Here is a 20,137-nt window from a genome sequence, read left to right as displayed (position 1 = left end):
CTCTTTTACTTGTTTCAGTCATTTGACTACGGCCATGCTGGAGCACCGCCTTTAGTCGAGCAATTCTTTGGATGCCTAGTACTTATTCTATCGGTTTCTTTTGCCGAACCGCTAAGTTACGGGGACCTAAACACACCACCATCGGTTGTCAAGCAATTTTGGGGGGACAAACACAGACACACAAACATATACACACATATACATATGTACATATACATATATATACGACAGGCTTCTTTCAGTTTCCGTCTACCAAATCCACTCACAAGGCTTTGGTCGGCCCGAGGCTATAGTAGAAGACACTTACCCGAGGTGCCACACAGTGGGACTGAACTGAGAACCATGTGGTTGGTAAGCAAGCTACTTACCACACAGCCAGCCACTCCTGCGCCTATATATATATATATATATATATATATATATATATATATATATATATATATATATATATATATATATATATATATATATATATATATATATATATATATATATATATATATATATATATATATATATATATATATATATATATATATTCAACTTTTTGTTTTTACAAAGAAAGTAAGCAAACAAAGTTTGTCTTTAGAAGCGTTGAGATGTATTGTAAGAAACAGAAATAAATTTATTTCTCAAACACGTGATAATTCTAATAAATAGCGTGATCAGGTTAAATTATCCATAAAATGCAGAAAAATACATTAGTGGCCGGTAACGTATTTTTCTGCCTTATATGGATAATATATATATATATATATATATATATATATATATATATATATATATATATACATGCATAGAAGTAAGCACATTGTTACAAAATATATATGAAATTCATCACAATATATTTCAAAAATGCTGAAATTTTATTCATCAAATTAAGAACCATTACAATTAACATTTTTGCTAACGAGTTACAAGTTTGTTTATTCTGGTAACATAAAAATCTGGAGTTCTGGAGCTGTTGAACTCTTTGAATGCACTTTCAGCATCGGTTTGATTTTCTGAACTCTTTCTCTCACAGGAAACCATCAAGGTGCTTGAAAAAGTGGTCATTGGTAGGAGAAAGGTCTGGGGAATAAGCTGGGTGGGGAAGAACTTCGTAGCCAGGTTCCCTCAACTTCTGGAATGTTATTAGACCCTTCAGTGGGTTGCAAGGTAAATAAAATGGGTCGCAGCAAAAAAAGTTTGAAAAAAAACGCTGATATAATCCACAAAGCAGAACATTATAAGTAGATCCTGTGTCACAAGGTCACCAGTACCCTGTGAGATGACTCCCTCACCTTCTCTCACTTTCACCCCCTGCGCCCATCAGTACCTTAGGCCAACCATCCAGTACATCCCCCCCACACGCACACACACACACACACACCTCCACATCAGCCAAACACCCACAGTACAGTATGAACGATTCCATCATGTTTAAATGCTTTTTCTGGGGGGGCGGAGGGGTGCTGGAGGGGGCGGGGGGAAATGGGGTTTGGGGGGAAGGGTGCTGGAGGGATGGGGGGGGTTGGGGGGAGGGGCTGGAGGTGAGGACTGGGAGGTTATTGGGAAGGCTGAGTTTCCCTCTGATTAAACACAGAGACAAGAAATACTGAGAAGGGATCGGGGGTAGGAGGGGGGGGGGGGCAGGGGCAGGGGCAGGGGTCAGAATATGCCAAAAACAAGCAAAAAAATGAAACAGAAAAAAAATATCATATAATTAAATAAATAAATAAATAAATAAATAAATAAATACACGAACTGACTATTAACACATTTCTTTTTAAAAATTAATTGTGTATCCACCACCAGCAGTGCTGCAACCGCCGCCACCACCACCACCAACAACAACAACAACTTCAATAACAACCGCCCGCCTTTTGTTCAAGAAAAATGTAAAAAAAAAACAAAAAAAAAAAACAAAGAACAAAGAAAACTAAAAAAAAGAAGTTGGTGAGGTATTACTGAAATATTTATGCCATGGGGTTGTGAAATGTGGCTGAATGGGTTCGATCCCATTGCTAGGCACCTTGGATAAATGTCAAATTTTCATCAATAGGCGCAGGAGTGGCCGTGTGGTAAGTAGCTTGCTTACCAACCACATGGTTCGGGGTTCATTCCTACTGCGTGGCACCTTGTGCAAGTGTCTTCTACTATAGCCACGGGCCGACCAAAGCCTTGTGAGTGGATTTGGTAGACGGAAACTGAAAGAAGCCTGTCGTATATATATATATATATATATGTATGTATGTGTGTGTGTGCATGTGTGTATATATATATATGTGTGTGTGTGTGTGTGTGTGTGTGTGTGTGTGTGTGTATATATATATACATATATATATATATATATATATCTGTGTGTGTGTTTGTGACTGTTTGTTATCCCCACTGCTTGACAATCAGTGTATGTAAGTTTACGTCCCTGCCACTCTCAGACCCCACAAAAAACATATTGCTCATAGCAGACCCAAATGTGCTACCCCTTTAAAAAGTCCCGCCCAGGGTGGGCCACCCCTACTGCAGCTATGTTAGTGCATACATACACACACACATAAATATATATATATTTACAACAAAAAGAACCAGATAAAAATAATTATTATTAAAAACTTTAAAGCAAAATAATGATAAAAAATAACTTAAAAAAGAAAACAGCATAAACACAAACACAAAACCCTTAAAAGGGTCACTAGTTACTCACCCAGTTAACCTTCAAAAAAATATTTCGAAAGACCCCTTTATGGAACATCATCCAACATGGCAACATTCATCAAGAAAAGGAGTTACATAATGAGATTTTTGACTTAATTGCATCGAATTGTCGTTGTTTTTTTTTTTGTTTGTTAGGTAATTAATATACTGTTCTGTTGTAAATTAAATACTATTAACGTGTTAACGTGATTTGAACGAAACGTGATATGAGGTAGGTTACAGAAACGTGAAATAAGATAAGATTTTTTTTAATGTCGACGTAGTCACCGCAAGGAAGTGTTTGGAGATATTTCTGTTTAATTCTGTTTCAAATAGTGACCCACACAATATCTTTGAATGAGGACAGTAGCTAGGTAATCAAAGGCATGGCTAGGTGGTAAGAAGCTTGTTTTCTAACTACACGGCTCCGGGTTCAGTCCCATTGCACGGCACTTTGGGCAAGTGTCTTCTACTATAGCCTCTCAGCCACCCAAAGCCTTGTGAGTGTATTTGGTAGACGGAAACTAAAAGAAGCCCATCGTATCATCATCGTTTAACGTCCGCTTTCCATGCTAGCATGGGTTGGACGATTTGACTGAGGACTGGTGAAAACCAGATGACTACACCAGGCTCCAATCTGTTCTGGCAGAGTTTCTACAGCTGGATGCCCTTCCTAACGCCAACCACTCCAAGAGTGTAGTGGGTGCTTTTTACATGCCACCAGCACGAAGGCCAGTCAGGGGGTACTGGCAACGGCCACGCTCGAAATGGTGTATTTTACGTGCCACCTGCACAGGAGCCAGTCCAGCGGCACTGGCATTCATCGTAATTTGAATTTATAAAATTGTAGATTATTGCTTTATTGCTAATTATAAATTTTAAATATATTTTGAAACAAACAGGATTTTTACAGCTGGATGCCCTTCCTAACGCCAGCCACTCAGCAGAGTGGACTTAGTGCTTTTTACCTGGCCAAACACAGGCGAGGTCAGTTTTGGCAAGGTTTTTACAGCTGGTTGCCCTTATATACATTCTATACACTTGTGTGCTGGAACATTCTTCTCATGAAACAGGACCCCTTTTGTCAGTTTATCTGGGCGGGTGTTTGTTCTTGCAAGGTATTTGTAACTGTCTCAATAAGTTGGCATAGTACTCCCCATTGATGGTGTAGCCCTTTTGTTGTTCTTTTTTATTAATACTGTTGTACGTCCAAATTCATTTAATAGTTGAATAACACTATCTTTTTATATGATTTCCTATTGTTCATCTACAGAAAGTATTTCTTCATTAGACAACTTATGCCTTTAACTTGACAGATTATTATTATTATAAAACCTTGACACTTTGTATATTGTACTAATAACTGCTTAAACATACTCTTTTACTCTTTTACTTGTTTCAGTCATTTGACTGTGGCCATGCTGGAGCACCGCTTTTAGTCGAGCAAATCGACCCCAGGACTTATTCTTTGTAAGCCTAGTACTTATTCTATCGGTCTCTCTTTTGCCGAACCGCTAAGTTACGGGGACGTAAACACACCAGCATCGGTTGTCAAGCGATATTGGGGGGACAAACACAGACACACATACATATATACGACAGGCTTCTTTCAGTTTCCGTCCGCCAAATCCACTCACAAGGCTTTGGTCGTCCCCGTAACCGCTAAGTTACGGGGACGTAAACACACCAGCATCGGTTGTCAAGCGATGTTGGGGGGACAAACACAGACACACATACATATATACGACAGGCTTCTTTCAGTTTCCGTCCGCCAAATCCACTCACAAGGCTTTGGTCGGCCCGTGGCTATAGTAGAAGACACTTGCCCAAGGTGCCACACAGTGGGAATGAACCCGGAACCATGTGATTGGTAAGCAAGCTACTTACCACGCACCCACTCCTACGCCTATATATATATATATATATATATATATATATATATATATATATATATATACATATATATATATACATATACATATATACGACAGGCTTCTTTCAGTTTCCGTCTACCAAATCCACTCACAAGACTTTGGTCGGCCCGAGGCTATAGTAGAAGACACTTGCCTGCCCAAGGTGCCACGCAGTGGGAATGAACCCGGAACCATGTGGTTGGTAAGCAAGCTACTTACCACACAGCCACACCTGCGCCAGATATTTCTACTTTTTCGTTTTTTATTTTATTGCATATTTAAATATTAGGATACGTTTTTTGAATTTACAAGACCAGAAGAGTGTCCTCATTCTGGGCGGAGCTTATCTTGATTGATTTATTGTAGATTGCCCAGGTCTTTTCCACTTTCATGTAGCCATGAAATGCACGTAGTCTATCATTCACTTTCGTTTTTATAAATTTACTAAACTGAATTAAAATTTTTAATCTAATATTTTATAGATTTTATGGATTATAAATTTTCTTTTGGATTTTTTAGTTTTTTAAATTAGTATTTTGAAGAGTACGCTTTTCTTGATGGTGTCTGATCTCCTTCATTGTTTGAGTTGCATTTTAGTGGTTCTTCTCTAAATTAGTAATATATATATATCTATATATATATGTATATATATATAAAGTGAAGTATATTTGCCATTTAAATGTGGCTGACCCCTAAGGGTGGATGTTACTGTTGCTTTTAGCCCCAGGAGAACATCTCCTCCAGCTGGCTTATCGACACACATCTGTGTCCTGTCTATTTTTGCCAAGGGAAGTTATCCCTCCCATCTTGATCTGCGATACGTACGGACCCGAGTTTCAGGGTTATTTCCCTTCTTCAGCGTACGATAATCGCCGACCTTCGATGAGAAAGACAATCCCTTGGCAAAATATAAGTCTTTATGGGAGGGATAACTTCCCTTGGCAAAAATAGACAGGACACAGATGTGTGTCGATAAGCCAGCCACATTTAAATGGCAAATATACTTCACTTTATCGTGCAGTTACTGTTAATACCTCGTTCAGAGATTTAACATATATATATATATATATATATATATATATATATATATATATATATATATATATATATATATATTTATATATATATATATACCGGAGTAAGCACATAAAATGTGCAACAAGGTGGAAAAAAGAGTACTCAAATACCAGAGGTAGAGTAATATGCTTTATTTTAAAACAGCAGAAATATAACAAAAGACTGTTACTCTGAGTTTCACGTTCCCGTTCATCGGACAGTTTTGTTAGAAATGGGAAAGGAATAACAATGCAATCGAAAGTAATATAAAATTTGAAACACGTGGATCTGTTTGATTGGTCGTTTCAAATAACTGTCGTGGATGCGTAATGAACAAAACAAATGAATTTAGTATAGATTCATCCTATTTTTAAAAAATATATCAAAGAAAACCTTAAATAGAAAAGTAGAAAAATGGGCTCAAAATACATATTGTAAATAATTAATTATATATATATATATATATATATATATATATACACACAGATAGATAGGTAGATAGATAGATGGATAGATGGATAGATAGATAGATACACATACATACATACATACATACATACATACATACATAGCAGGATAGACAGAAAGACCGACAGACAAACAGACAGACAGACTGACAGATAGATAGATAGATAGATAGATAGATAGATAAATATATAGATAGATAAATTGCTAGATAGATAGATAGATAGATAGATAGATAGATAGATAGATAGATAAATTGCTAGATAGATAGATAGATAGATAGATAGATTGCTAGATAGATAGGTTTCTTTATTAGCCACACAGGGCTCAACACAGAGGGGACAAAATACAAATGTAGAGTTTTTCTTTTCGAGGGGGTCGAAAACAAAGCAGAAAAAAAAACAAAAGTGGGGACAACGATGAAAAAAAACATCGCAAAACGTTTGGGGTATTTACAAAAAATACGAAATAATACAAAAAATTCCCAATAAATGGGGAGGTTATCCGTGGAAAGAAAAACCTACGAAAAGACCACGGTAACCTCGGTCTTTAGCGTTATTTAAGCAAGAAACGTGAGTAACTCTCTGTTTACAAAATTTTAAAACGTTTTATAGAATCATGGTCAAGGTGGCTTCGTCATTTATACGTGCCATTCTTGCTACATGTATCCATCTTTTTTCGAAACATTTGCTAGACAACACTTGCCTCTCTACTCTCACCTTCCTTTTCAAGTGATACTTGAAAAAGTTGATGAGAGATTGACCAGAGAGGAAAGTATTTGTCTCTAATCCTTTCAGACGCGTCCACCAGATGCATTCTTTGGCCATAGCCACAAGTACGATAAATACAGCTCTTCCTTCCCGTTTAAAGGAAGGAGGCGTGACGATATTGACGATAGACTCGGTTGTTAAACCGACTCGTCCCACACGCGACAGCAGTCGTTCGACATAAGCCCACAGCTCCGAAATGGTTGGACACTGCACGAGTGCGTGCAGAACGGTTTCATCGCTCTGACCGCATCTCGGGCAGGTCGGCCCCGCATTTCGCCAGCCGTGTCTATAGAGCTTATCCCGAACGGGTAGCGCCTCTCGGTAACACTGCCAGGCCAGGGATCTCTGGAAGTTGTCCATAGGTCCCGGCCCGAAAGTCGTCCTGAACAGGCGGGTCAGGTATTCCTCGTCGACGCCCAGGTTCGCCCCGAGATCGTCGTCGTACCTGCCCTCCACTAATCCCCTATAGAATGACTTCGTTGTGATGCAGCCGCTCAAGGTCGACCCGGGACGGCAAAGTTGTTGCAGAGCAACGCGACACTCACGGTGCCATTCGCCATTCCTCGGCCTCTTTTTGATCCACGACTGCAGCTCGGTCATGGAGACGAGCTGCGGGAAAGCGCGTCGCACAAACGGCGACCACACCTGCTCACCGTCGTCTACGTAGAGCCGGAGATGTCGCAGTCTCAGCGCATGTCTGCGCATCATCAACCACGGCATGCCCAGCCCTCCTTTCAGCGGGTGTTGGCAACAAACGGATCGCCTCACCATCGGAACACTTCCTTTCCACAAAAAGCGGAAGAGGATGCGCTCCATTTCGGTGATGGCGCGATCGGGACAAGGCACGACGGTCAGGCGGTATTCGATGACGGACGCGATGTACGCGTTCGCCACCTCCGCCCGACCTTTTAGGGACAGCTTCCTCTCGGACCATTGCCGGCAGAGAGTGGCCACCCTACTCGTTATCTCGTCCCAGTTCTTCTCCGTTTGCAGGTCCGGACCGAACCAGACTCCGAGCAACTTGACCGGACCGTCCGTCCAGCGTCCCACTACTGAGGCGCTGCCGGACGGTATGGGCTTGCTTCTCCAGGTGCCGAGCAGCAAACCCACCGACTTATCCCGGTTGATTTTCGCTCCCGTCACCGCTTCGTAGTCTTTCAGCGTCTCGCCGACAAGCTCAATGTGCTCGTGGCTAGACGCTATGACGGTGACGTCGTCCGCGTATGCCGACACGCTCGTCCCGCACCCCAGTTCTCGCGGGATGCCCCTCAGCGTCGCCAGCTTCCGCAGTAGTGGCTCGAGAGTCAATACGTACAGGAGCGGCGACAGGGGGCATCCCTGTCGAACCGAACGTGCAATGTCGAAGGGTCCCGATAGACGTCCATTGACGCGAACAACCGAACGGATGCCTGTGTACAAGGCAGCCATCCAGCCGCGGAAAACGGGACCGAAGCCGGCCGCTTCGAGGACGGCCTCCAAGTATCGATGGTCTACCCTATCGAAAGCTTTGGATTGATCCAAATTGATCAGGGCCCCACCCATGCCAGGTTCCTTAACTACCCTCTCTATGATGTAGCGCATCAGATGGAGGTTGTCATGGATGCTCCGGCCCGGCACGGCGCACGTCTGCTCCGTGCCGACCAGTTTCTCGATGACAAGCGCCAACCGCTTGGCTAACACCTTGGCCAAAATTTTCATGTCTGCATTGAGCAGAGTGATGGGCCTAAAGTTATCTATGGCGTCCCCCTTGTTTGGATCTTTCTTCAGCAGCGTTACCGCTCCTCGGCTCACAAAACCGGGAATGCTCCCGTTCTGCTGCCAGTTGCAGTACACGACCGCCAAGACTTCTCCAAACAAGTCTGGCATACAGTTGTAAAGCTCGTAGGGCAGACCATCCAAACCCTGAGATTTGTCCGTCGAGCAACCCGCCATCGCGTCCCTCACCTCCTCCGCCGTGATGACCCCTTCGCAGCACTCCGCCTCTCTTGCCGAGAGTCGTGGCAAGCTGTGCAGGTAGGCACTAAAGTCCACCCTGCCTTCTCGCTCGCCACTCCTCCCGAACAGTCGGGCAAAATGCCGCTGAAACGCCTCGCACATCTTGCTCGGCTCGAGCAATTCGCGCCCCTGTTCGTCTACCAGAGACCGGATGGTGGCTCTGTTACCCCGCTGCGCCTCCGCCACCCGGGCCTCTCGTGCGGCTCCAACACCTTCATTCCTCAGAGCACGCATCCTTGCCCTGACAGCACACCCTTCGTGTTTAGCATTGAAGTGTTGGTCGAGGGCCAACCTCGCCGCTAAAACGTCGGATGCGATGCCACTTCGCAATGCCTCTTCTAACTTTATCACTAGCTCCCCCTCTTCTCTGTTCCTCTCTACAGCTAGTGCCCTGCTATACCTTATTGCTTCCGCCCTTACTGCTCTCTTGAGGGCAAACCACCATTTGTTGTTGACGATGGCTCCCGTCAAAGCCCTCTTTACTAACGTGCTAATCCGGTCTCTGAAAACCTGTCTCGACGGGAAAGACGCGTTTAGTTTCCAGTAACCGGGGCCCTGCCTATGTGCCTTATCTAAGTCTAGCGTACACGTCACAAGTTTGTGATCCGTGTAGCTGACTATGTGGAACTGTGGACATCCTAAACTATCTCTATCTCTTGTCCTACTCACTATCCTATCTAGATACGACCTCGACGACCCAATGCGGTTGCTCCAAGTCCACGTTGGCACATTTGGGTGGTCGAGTCGGTACCTGTCAGACAACTGGAAGCGTCTGAGCAGGTCTATGAGGCCTTTGCATCCCCTTCTAGTTTTGTCACTCCCCACGTAGTCTAGATGCGTGTCCAAGGTAGCATTCCAATCCCCCACTAAAAGTAAGGGACGAGACGTTCCCAGGAATACTTCTAGACGTCGAAAGAAGTCTGACCGACCTGTTAAAGGAGGCACATAAACTGCCAGCAACCGAAAAGCGCCTCCATCGCTGCCGTCCACATCTAGGACAACCAGTCTACCCTCCGGGTCCGTAAATATCGTCTTTACTTGGAGATCCAGACTCTTGCGAAAAAGAACCGCCGTGCCACTACCGCCCATCCTCGGCAGACAGGGAGAAAAATAAATGTTAAACTGTCCGCCAAACATGGACTTTAGGGCCCGCGGTTCATGGAGTCTGGTCTCACTAATGGCTATGATATCCAAATTGTGTGACTTGATGTCATTTAAGAGGTACCCTTGTTTCCAAGGGGACCCTAAGCCACGCACATTCACACAACCAATCTTCACCATGATTCTATTTATACGTGTGCTTTAAAGCACAAAACAAAAGAACAAAGTGTTACTTACCGTTAGAAAGTTTTGTTTCCTCCTTGGATTTTTCACCAAGGAGGCTATTGTACAATTTCTTGCACAAATATTTCTGGAATCCCCCTACCGAGTTGGGGTAGAGGGATTTTATTGTGTTGTGTAATGCTGGTGTTACATGAATAATTTTAATGTGTTTTGGCGGTGTTGTACGTGGGTGGTTGTTGGTTTTGATATCGTTATTTGTGATGTTTGTTTTAGAGTTGATGTAATTCATCAACTCTGTGTTTGTACTGTCTATTGCTGTTAGCATTGTTTTTTTTATATTACTATTGGTGTTAGTAGTATTTTCGGGAGATGTGAATCTCCCTGCTTTGTTTGTGTTTGCATTTTGTTTTGTTTTCTTCTTACTGCGCTTCCTCTTTCCTTTCGTAGCTATTTTCCACTCCTCCCCACTCTCTTCATCGGATGATGGGAGATCTGAGGAGTCAGAAAGAGGTAACGGCAAATTTTGTGCGTCTGTGTGTGTTTCTGTGAATGTTTGTGTTGCTGTTTTTATTGATGTTGGCTCCTTGTTATTTATGTGTGGTGTATGTGATATGGGGGAGGGAGAGGCAGTCTTGGAATTTTCTTTTTTTTCTTCTGTTTTTGCAGTTTCTGTTGTGGTTATTGCTGATATTTCTGTTGTTGTTTTTTGTGTTGCTGGTGGTGTTGGTAGTAAGGTTTTTCTGTTGGGGGTATTTGGTAGTTGCTTCTGTTGTTGTTGTTGTTGTTGTTGTTGTTGTTGTTGTTGTTTAGCGGCCAGAGGGCAGTCCTTTTTCAGATGTGCTTCGCTGTTGCATAGGTAACAGCGAGGTCGCCTGCCCTCTACCACCACATACAGCTTGTGGTCCTCTGCCAATCTAATGTTTGGAGGAATTTTCTGTGAAGCCTCCTCCGTGATGTGGAGAAGGATTTCCAGATTTTTCCCTCCCCAGTTCTTTTCCTCTCCGACCGTAATCTCCAAAATATTTGCCTCCTCCATTTCCAGGCACACGGCCGATATCAGCCATTGGGTGTCCACCTCCGATGGCACATTTTTTATCATAACTTTGGTCACTCTCTGTCCTAGATAACTCGGTATCATTACCAAGTCATCTGTGCGGAGAGAGAGTGTCGAAAATTGTTTAGCTAAATTTTCATCCAGAAATCTCACTTGCACCGTTCCAAATTTCCTTCCCCAGGTGACATGATTCTGATAAGGCCAAATTTTTCTAAGACAAACTTCAATTTTATCTGTGCTAACATTTTCTACATGTCTGGTTTTTGTGTTTACCAGTTTATAAATGATGCACTTTTTGTTTTTCATTTCTATAATATCTTTTGGTATGTTTATTCTGACATCATCTCCTTCTTTCGTAAGAAGGGATTTTGTGTCTTTTATTTGTTTTTGTGTGAATGTCACTATTGTTCTTTTTTCCTTTAGAGCATTTGCGAAATTTGTTTTTGTTGTGCTGGCGGACATGTTCTTCTGGATATTTTTGTTTATGTTGGTGTATGTACTGCCTGGTTCAAAGGTGGTGGTAGTGGCAGCAGAGTTTGTTGAACAGGTGATGGTGTCATTGCTGACGGCCGATAACTTTACGTCCTTGTTGTTGCTGTTGTTGTTGTTGTTGTCGTTGTTGTTGTTGTTGTTGTTGTTGTCGTTGTTGTTGGTGGTGGTGATGATGGCGTCAGCAGCAATGGTGCTTACGTCAGAGACATTTGTGACGGTTTTTACGCATGGTTTTGTAACCTTGGTTACAGTTTTGTTTTTGTTGTTGGTGTTGGTGGTGGTGGTGGTGGTGGTGGTGGTGGTGGTGAGAGGGCTGTTAGTAGCTGTAATCACCGTCTTTGTGACGTTTACAGCAACTGCGTTCCTGTCACTGCGTGAGCACGCGCTATTCTGTTCTTTTTTCTCTTCTGGCATCTGAAGCCTCGGGAAATGCTTGTCAAAAGTACAAGACAAGCGTTCCAAAATTATGTTTCTCGACATTTTTCAAATGTCAAGAAGGAAATTTTTGTATTTTGCTAGGGCCGGAAATGCCCCTGGGGGCCAATTCCTGCCCTTGAAAATACACACAAATGAAGCCTAGGTGCTTCGCAACAAAATTATTTAAAAATTCCAACAAAATGTGGACAATAAAAGGTCAGATAAAAGTTTACCTTCGCAGCCGATGTGACAGCACGTCCGTGAGAAGAGATAGATAGATAGATAGATAGATAGATACACATACATACATACATACATACATACATACATACATACATACATACATAGCAGGATAGACAGAAAGACCGACAGACAAACAGACAGACAGACTGACAGATAGATAGATAGATAGATAGATAGATAGATAGATAGATATATAGATAGATAAATTGCTAGATAGATAGATAGATAGATACATTTCTTTTATTAGCCACACAGGGCTCAACGAAGATGGGACAAATACAATGTAGAGCTTTTCTTTTTGAGAGGGGGAAGGAAGGAAAAAAAAAAAAAAAAAAAAAAATTGGTGGTGTCGATCAAAAGGGATCGTAGGAAGGGAAAAAGGGGCAGTTCGATCAAAAGGGATCGAAAAAAAAAGAAAAGGAAAGGCCGATCAATAGGGATCGTGTATCACACAGTAATGTTCTCGTGTAAAAAGAGGGGAGGACAGTTTAGGTTTAGCCGTGGAAGATAGATAGATAGATAAATTGCTAGATAGATAGATAGATAGATAGATAGATAGATAGATAGATAGATAGATAGATAGATAGATTGCTAGATAGATAGATAGATAGATAGATAGATAAATTGCTAGATAGATAGATAGATAGATAGATAGATAGATAGATAGATAGATAGATAGATAGGTAAATTGCTAGATAGATAGATAGATAGATAGATAGATAGATAGGTAAATTGCTAGATAGATACAGCTAAACAGACAGATAGGCAGAATAGTTTGACAGATAGATAGAAAGACAAACAGATACACACACACACACACTCTCTCTCTCTCTCTCTTTCTCTCTCTCTCTCTATCTCTCTCTCTTTCTCTCTCTCTCTCACTCACACACACTCATACATACATTGAAGTACTTTCTCTTTATTCAAATGTCATAAAAACGACATAGAAAAGAACACATAAAAATGACTGATAAAAAGCGAAGAAAAGCAAACATTTTGGTGTCAAAACCTGACCTAATAAAAGAAAGCTTTGTTGCTTTGTATTCCTTCATTTTTTTTATTCCTTTCTTCATTCCTTTATTCTTTTCTATTGTCGTATTCGCCTTATTCTCTTGCAGTCTTCTGTTGGCTGCAGTCCAATGACTGTGGTAATGACTGGAGCACCGCATTCAAGAGTTTCTTGTAGATCGAATCAAGACAAGTGTTTGTTTATCTTTCCAATATCTGTGTGTGTGTGTGCGTGTGCGGGTCTTTGTGTCTATGCTTGTGCCACCACTCTGCCGTTATGTTCTGAGTTCAAATTCCGCTGAGGTCGACTTTAACTTTTTTGAATTGCAAAGTCTTTGATCAGATCCTCTAAATTAATCTTAGGTAACACATCTGCATCTATACCTAGTAGAGACAAAGGCATCCCGAATATTATTTTAGCAAGTCTAAAGTGATTTCTTTTGTGCTGTAAACCATTTACCATTTCTGTGGTGCCCCCTCTCCTTCCTTTGATGCCCTAAGCACGTACTTATTCTGCTTAATTCCTCCTACTTTTTTGAATTGCAAAGTCTTTGATCAGATCCTCAAAATTAATCTTAGGTAACACATCTGCATCTATACTTAGTAGAGACAAAGGCATCCCGGATATTATTTTAGCAAGTCTAAAGTGATTTCTTTTGTGCCGTAAACCATTTACCATTTCTCTGGTGCCCCCCTCCTTCCCTTGATGCTCTAATCACGTGCTTATTCTACTTAATTCCTCCTACTTTTTTGAATTGCGAAGTCTTTGATCAGATCCTCAAAATTAATCTTAGGTAACACATCTGCAGCTATACTTAGTAGAGACAAAGGCATCCTGAATATTATTTTAGCAAGTCTAAAGTGATTTCTTTTGTGCCGTAAACCATTTACCATTTCTCTGGTGCCCCCCTCCTTCCCTTGATGCTCTAATCACGTGCTTATTCTACTTAATTCCTCCTACTTTTTTGAATTGCGAAGTCTTTGATCAGATCCTCAAAATTAATCTTAGGTAACACATCTGCAGCTATACTTAGTAGAGACAAAGGCATCCTGAATATTATTTTAGCAAGTTTAAAGTGATTTCTTTTGTGCTGTAAACCATTTACCATTTCTGTGGTGCCCCCTCTCCTTCCTTTGATGCCCTAAGCACGTACTTATTCTGCTTAATTCCTCCTACTTTTTTGAATTGCAAAGTCTTTGATCAGATCCTCTAAATTAATCTTAGGTAACACATCTGCATCTATACTTAGTAGAGACAAAGGCATCCTGAATATTATTTTAGCAAGTTTAAAGTGATTTCTTTTGTGCTGTAAACCATTTACCATTTCTGTGGTGCCCCCTCTCCTTCCCTTGATGCCCTAAGCACGTACTTATTCTGCTTAATTCCTCCTACTTTTTTGAATTGCAAAGTCTTTGATCAGATCCTCAAAATTAATCTTAGGTAACACATCTGCATCTATACTTAGTAGAGACAAAGGCATCCTGAATATTATTTTAGCAAGTTTAAAGTGATTTCTTTTGTGCTGTAAACCATTTACCATTTCTGTGGTGCCCCCTCTCCTTCCCTTGATGCCCTAAGCACGTAGTTATTCTGCTTAATTCCTCCTACTTTTTTGAATTGCAAAGTCTTTGATCAGATCCTCAAAATTAATCTTAGGTAACACATCTGCATCTATACTTAGTAGAGACAAAGGCATCCTGAATATTATTTTAGCAAGTTTAAAGTGATTTCTTTTGTGCTGTAAACCATTTACCATTTCTGTGGTGCCCCCTCTCCTTCCCTTGGTGCCCTAAGCACGTACTTATTCTGCTTAATTCCTCCTACTTTTTTGAATTGCAAAGTCTTTGATCAGATCCTCAAAATTAATCTTAGGTAACACATCTGCATCTATACTTAGTAGAGACAAAGGCATCCTGAATATTATTTTAGCAAGTTTAAAGTGATTTCTTTTGTGCTGTAAACCATTTACCATTTCTCTGGTGCCCCCCCCCTCCTTCCCTTGGTGCCCTAAGCACGTGCTTATTCTGCTCAACGGTTAATCCAGTGCTGCTCATGAATCAGAGTGGCCATACCAGCATATCTACCTCACCATCCTCCGGGGCAATGCCTTTCCCATTTTGTCTGGAGAAGGGAAAACTGCCAAAGTACCAGTCGCTCTCTGACAGGCTTTCTTCAAACCTTTATCCTTCATGTGAAAGTATTTCATTGATAGCAAAAAAAAAAAAAAAAAAAAAGGCATTTCTACATAAGCCGAGTGAAATCGTAGTTGTGACCGATGTCAGTGCCGTCTGACTGACACCTGTAAGAGTGGCACGTAAAAAGCACTGTTTGAGCATTGGGCTTCATCGAAGCAGTGACAGGTGACCAAGACCTTTGGCGATATACCGTGCTCGTGTAGACCTATCAAGCCAAGTGAGACTGTAGTTGTGGCCGATGCTGTCTAACTAGCACCCATGCTGGTTGGCATGTAAAAGGCGCTGTTCAAGTGTTGGACCCCATGGAGGCAGTAACAGGTGACCGAGACCTTTGGCGATATGCCATGCTTGTGTAGACCTGTCAAGCCAAGTGAGACCATAGTAATGATGGATGCTAATGTCAGGTCAATGACACCCACTACACTCTTGGAGTGGTCGGCATTAGGAAGGGCATTCAACCGTAGAAAACTTGCCAAAACAAGAACGGAACCTGGTGCAGCCCCATCCGGCTTACCAGTTTTCAGTCGAACCGTCCAACCCATGCCAGCATGGAAAACGGACGTTAAATGATGATGATGATGGGACTAGAGTGGAGTATTTCAAATGTTGATGGAATAGATGTGGGGTAGATATAGGTGAACCATGATGTTAGGGCGTTGGAGTCCGATTTTGAAAAGTAGGGCTTCAAGTACAATATAGAGGTCTATTTAGAGAATAGCGTACCGCATTTGTTGACTTCTGTTAAATGTTGTGCTGTTTTGGTGATCGTAGACAATTTTTTTTTTTTCTCAATACTTCAAAGCCTTGGGAGCATTTTAAATACTAAGAACAGAAAGAAATTGGGGAGAGGGCTCTAGACTATCTGTTTGGTACAATATACATTTCTTTTATTAGCCACACAGGGCTCAACGAAGATGGGACAAATACAATTTGGTACAATATAGTTTAAATATAGTGAAGACGTTATTTGACAATAGCGTACCGCTTTCACTTCGTCCGTTGCTATTTTATTACGTTGTTTTGATGGCTAAAAAAAACTTTTATTTATTATTTCTGGACAAAAGTGAAAACAATCTCCTGGCAGTACTTTAAATATTGAGGACAGAGAGAGGGAGAGAGAGAGAGAGAGAGAGAGAGAGAGAGAAATTTGATTGTTTGGAACGATGGAACACGTGGTTTGTGCCTTTACTGTGTTTGTTTGATGACGTCACAGAAGTGTAGGAGAGAGTGTGAGTGTGTATGTTTGAATGAGGAGGGACTGTTGAGATTTTATGAGAGGGAGAGAGAGAGAGGCAGATAAGCAGAGAATTTATGAAAGAGATAGAGTGAAAGAGAAAGGCAGAGATAGTAAGTTTTTAAAAACTTGTTTGTTTCTTTCTTTTTTTTTCTTCTGAATTTGAAAACGAAAGCAAAAATGAACACAACATCAGCAAAAAGGTCCATTGTTTTTATGTGAGCTTGTAATGGGGGCTGCATTTAAAATGTAGTTTGAACACATTACAACAGAAAGGGATTACCTAATTAGGGGCCGTTGGTTTTATGCAATTATTCATTCATTCATACCAAGAAAGAAGAAGAAAGAAAAACGTTTTTTGTTTTGTTTTTTTTTATTATTATTTTTTCTCTCAGTTTAAATATGAGAGACGATTTTTATGAAGAAATGCCATCATCCTGGAATTGTGGATTTAAAGATTTTCTTTATTTTTCTGGATTGAAATGAAAAAGAAAAAGAAGTAAGATCGACCCGGGGGTGAATTATTTTTATCGTTTTTCGTATTCATTAATTTTTGTTTTCGCTATTTTTTTCCTCACAAAAATTGAGGAAAAAGTATCAAATATACTACATATATATTATCGTAAATATAAAGAGATAAGAAGGTATATATATATATATATATATATATAAAGTGATAGAGAGTGAGCTACCGACATAGGGGTGATGATGTCGGTACTGAGTTAAGTGGAGGGTAAGAAAGAAAAGACGGGAAAACAGGGGAAAAAGAAATGTATACGAAAGAGAAGAAAGGTTAGACTAAAAGACAGGAGAGTTGGATTGGGGAGGGCAAAACATCGAAATTTTGAACAAGAAGGAAAAGTAAAAGAAACGCAAAACCGAGGAAACAGAAACGAACGAAATAAGAAGGATAGAAGGAAAGATAAGACTTGGGGAACTGAAGAGAAAGGAGGCATAAGATTGGAAGAACTGAAGAGGAAGAAATTAAACTGGAGGAATTGAAAAGGCTGGGACAAAATTAGATTGGAGGAAGAAGAAATTAAACTGGAGGAATTGAAAAGGCTGGGACAAAATTAGATTGGTGGAAGAAGAAATTAAACTGGAGGAATTGAAAAGACTGGGACAAAATTAGATTGGAGGAAGAAGAAATTAAACTGGAGGAATTGAAAAGACTGGGACAAAATTAGATTGGAGGAAGAAGAAATTAAACTGGAGGAATTGAAAAGACTGGGACAAAATTAGATTGGAGGAAGAAGAAATTAAACTGGAGGAATTGAAGAGGAAGGATAAAATAAGGCTGGAGGAATTGAAGAGGAAGGGAAAAGAAGGCTGGAGGAATTGAAGAGAAAGGGAAAAGAAGGCTGGAGGAATTGAAGAGAAAGGGAAAATTAGACCAGAGAAATTGAAGAGGAAGGGAAAAAGAAGTCTGGAGGAATTGAAGAGGAAGGGAAAAGAAGGCTGGAGGAATTGAAGAGAAAGGGAAAAGAAGGCTGGAGCAATTGAAGAGAAGGGGAAAATTAGACCAGAGAAATTGAAGAGGAAGGGAAAAGAAGTCTGGAGGAATTGAAGAGGAAGGGAAAAGAAGGCTGGAGGAATTGAAGAGAAAGGGAAAACTAGGGGAAAATTAGACCAGAGAAATTGAAGAGGAAAGGAAAAGAAGTCTGGAGGAATTGAAGAGGAAGAAAAAATAAATTCAGAGGGAAAAAGGTGAATAAAAAAACAGGACTGAAGAAAATAGGAAAGGAATTTAAGAGGAGGAGAAATTAAGATAGGAATAGACAAGGTAAAAAGAGTACAACCAGACAGAAAGAAGGAAAATAAAACAAATAATTGCAGAAGACCAGAAGAGGAATAGAAGAAGAGAAACAAACGTACAATTCTAGATTGCACTGTAAAGTGTCTAAATAATTTATGAATATTTTCATTTTGTATTTGTGCGTGTATGGACATGTATGTGTTAAACAGCTTAGAGTTTGATGTTTTCGGAATTGTGTTGTTCCTGTATTTGTTTTACCATGTGTTCGCAAAATGTGTTGGGGAAGCAGCAGACTCGTCACACCAAGTAAACCTGATGAATTATATTTATGACAGCGAGTCTGAGGAGAAGACTGCGAAAGGCAAGTCTCGTCGCAGACGTCCTCGTCGCAAGAAGAAACAAAAGCGTGATGGTGATTACACGAAAAAGGACGTGTTGAATATGATAAAGCTGTTGCTAAAGTCGAAACTGGTTACCAAGGAATATCAGAAATACAGTGAACTTCCGCCTGAGTTTGGTGTGGAGTATTACAACCAGAAATCTGACATAACATACTACCCGGAAGCCAAAACTCCACAAGGCAGGAAACCTTTACCTGATCCCATGACCAAAGTTAAGTATCAGTTTCCATCAAACATTCACTACACCAGCACCGAGCGCCAAAGCACGTCTCCACCTGTTCAGCGAAATAGCCCACCTCTACCTGTTCAGCGAAATAGCCCACCACCACCTGTTCAGCGAAATAGCCCACCTCCACAAAGGCCTGAACCTAAGATTACATACTACTTAGAAACTAATGTTCAAGCTTATCCAGAACTGGAGTTCCCATCTAGCATTGATCCCCAACAACAGGAGCTGGAGATCCAACGAAATGGCCCACCTGAATCCAAGCCTGAATCCAAGATTACATACTATTTAGAATCTAATGTTGAGGCTTATCCGCAGATAGGCTTCCCGTCTAGCAGTGAGCCCCTACCGGAGTCAGAGACCAAAATCAAATACCAGTCTCAACCTGATATTGAATACCGTGAGCCTGGGCCAGAGATACAGCGAAATGGCCCACTCTTACATAAGTCTGAATCTAAGATTACATACCACTTAGAACCTGATGTTAGCGCTTTTCCTGAGCTAGAGTTCCCATCTAGCAGTGAGCCCCAACGGGAGCTAGAGATCCAGCCCAATGGCCCACTCCCAGATTGGCCAGAGATCCAGCGTACCAGCACACCTCCACATAAGTCTGAGTCTAAGATTACATACTACTTAGAACCTAATGTTGAGGCTCTTCCTGAAATAGAGTTCCCCTCTAGCAGTGAGCCCCAACAGGAGCCAGAGATCCAACGTGATGGGCGTTCCCCATATAAGCCTGAATCCAAGATTACATACACTTTAGAACCTGATGTTGAGGCTTATCCTGAGATAGGCTTCCCGTCTAGCAGTGAGCCCCCACTGGAGACAGAGACCAAGATCAAATACCAGTCTCAACCTGATATTGAATACCGTAAGCCTGGGCCAGAGGTCCAGCGATATGGCCCACCCCAACGTAAGCCTGAATCCAAGATTACATACTATTTAGATTCT

The 20,137-nt window shown here is 41.2% G+C and overlaps 2 protein-coding genes and 1 long non-coding RNA gene across 5 annotated transcripts in view; 1 reads left to right on the top strand and 2 right to left on the bottom strand.

Moving 5' to 3' along the window:
- Positions 1–2,989, bottom strand: part of LOC106879920 (Na(+)/citrate cotransporter) — a 40,500-nt gene extending 37,511 nt beyond the window's left edge. The window contains exon 1 of the mRNA XM_089345787.1: positions 2,687–2,989. The gene's annotated coding sequence lies outside the window, so the exon portion shown is untranslated. The remainder of the gene's footprint in view (positions 1–2,686) is intronic.
- Positions 1–20,137, top strand: part of LOC149130204 (uncharacterized) — a 300,717-nt gene that overhangs the window by 265,670 nt on the left and 14,910 nt on the right. Inside the window, exon 1 of one of the 3 annotated variants that reach the window (XR_016239114.1) lies at positions 15,635–16,916. The exons of the other annotated variants lie outside the window; for them this stretch is intronic. This is a non-coding gene — a long non-coding RNA (uncharacterized LOC149130204). Of the gene's footprint in view, positions 1–15,634; positions 16,917–20,137 lie in introns of those variants that run through there. 3 annotated transcript variants of the gene reach the window in all.
- LOC149130205 (uncharacterized) lies at positions 5,801–15,467 on the bottom strand. Its single transcript, XM_089345783.1, has 2 exons — positions 10,214–15,467; positions 5,801–6,009 (listed from the first exon to the last, which is right to left on the bottom strand). The coding sequence occupies exons 1-2, from the start codon at positions 12,183–12,185 to the stop codon at positions 6,005–6,007; spliced, it is 1,977 nt and encodes a 658-aa protein (XP_089201909.1). The 5' UTR covers positions 12,186–15,467; the 3' UTR covers positions 5,801–6,004.

The sequence above is a fragment of the Octopus bimaculoides genome, chromosome 30, assembly GCF_046866305.1.
Source record: "Octopus bimaculoides isolate indiv1 chromosome 30, ASM4686630v1, whole genome shotgun sequence".
NCBI classification, from domain to species: Eukaryota; Metazoa; Mollusca; class Cephalopoda; order Octopoda; family Octopodidae; genus Octopus; species Octopus bimaculoides.
Note: the sequence above shows the minus strand (reverse complement) of the source record. Positions and strands in the feature narration are given on the sequence as shown.

What these genes read in the sequence shown, in the direction of transcription:
- LOC149130205 (XM_089345783.1), bottom strand. Translation starts at nt 12,185, where the DNA reads ATGTCGAGAAACATAATTTTGGAACGCTTGTCTTGTACTTTTGACAAG.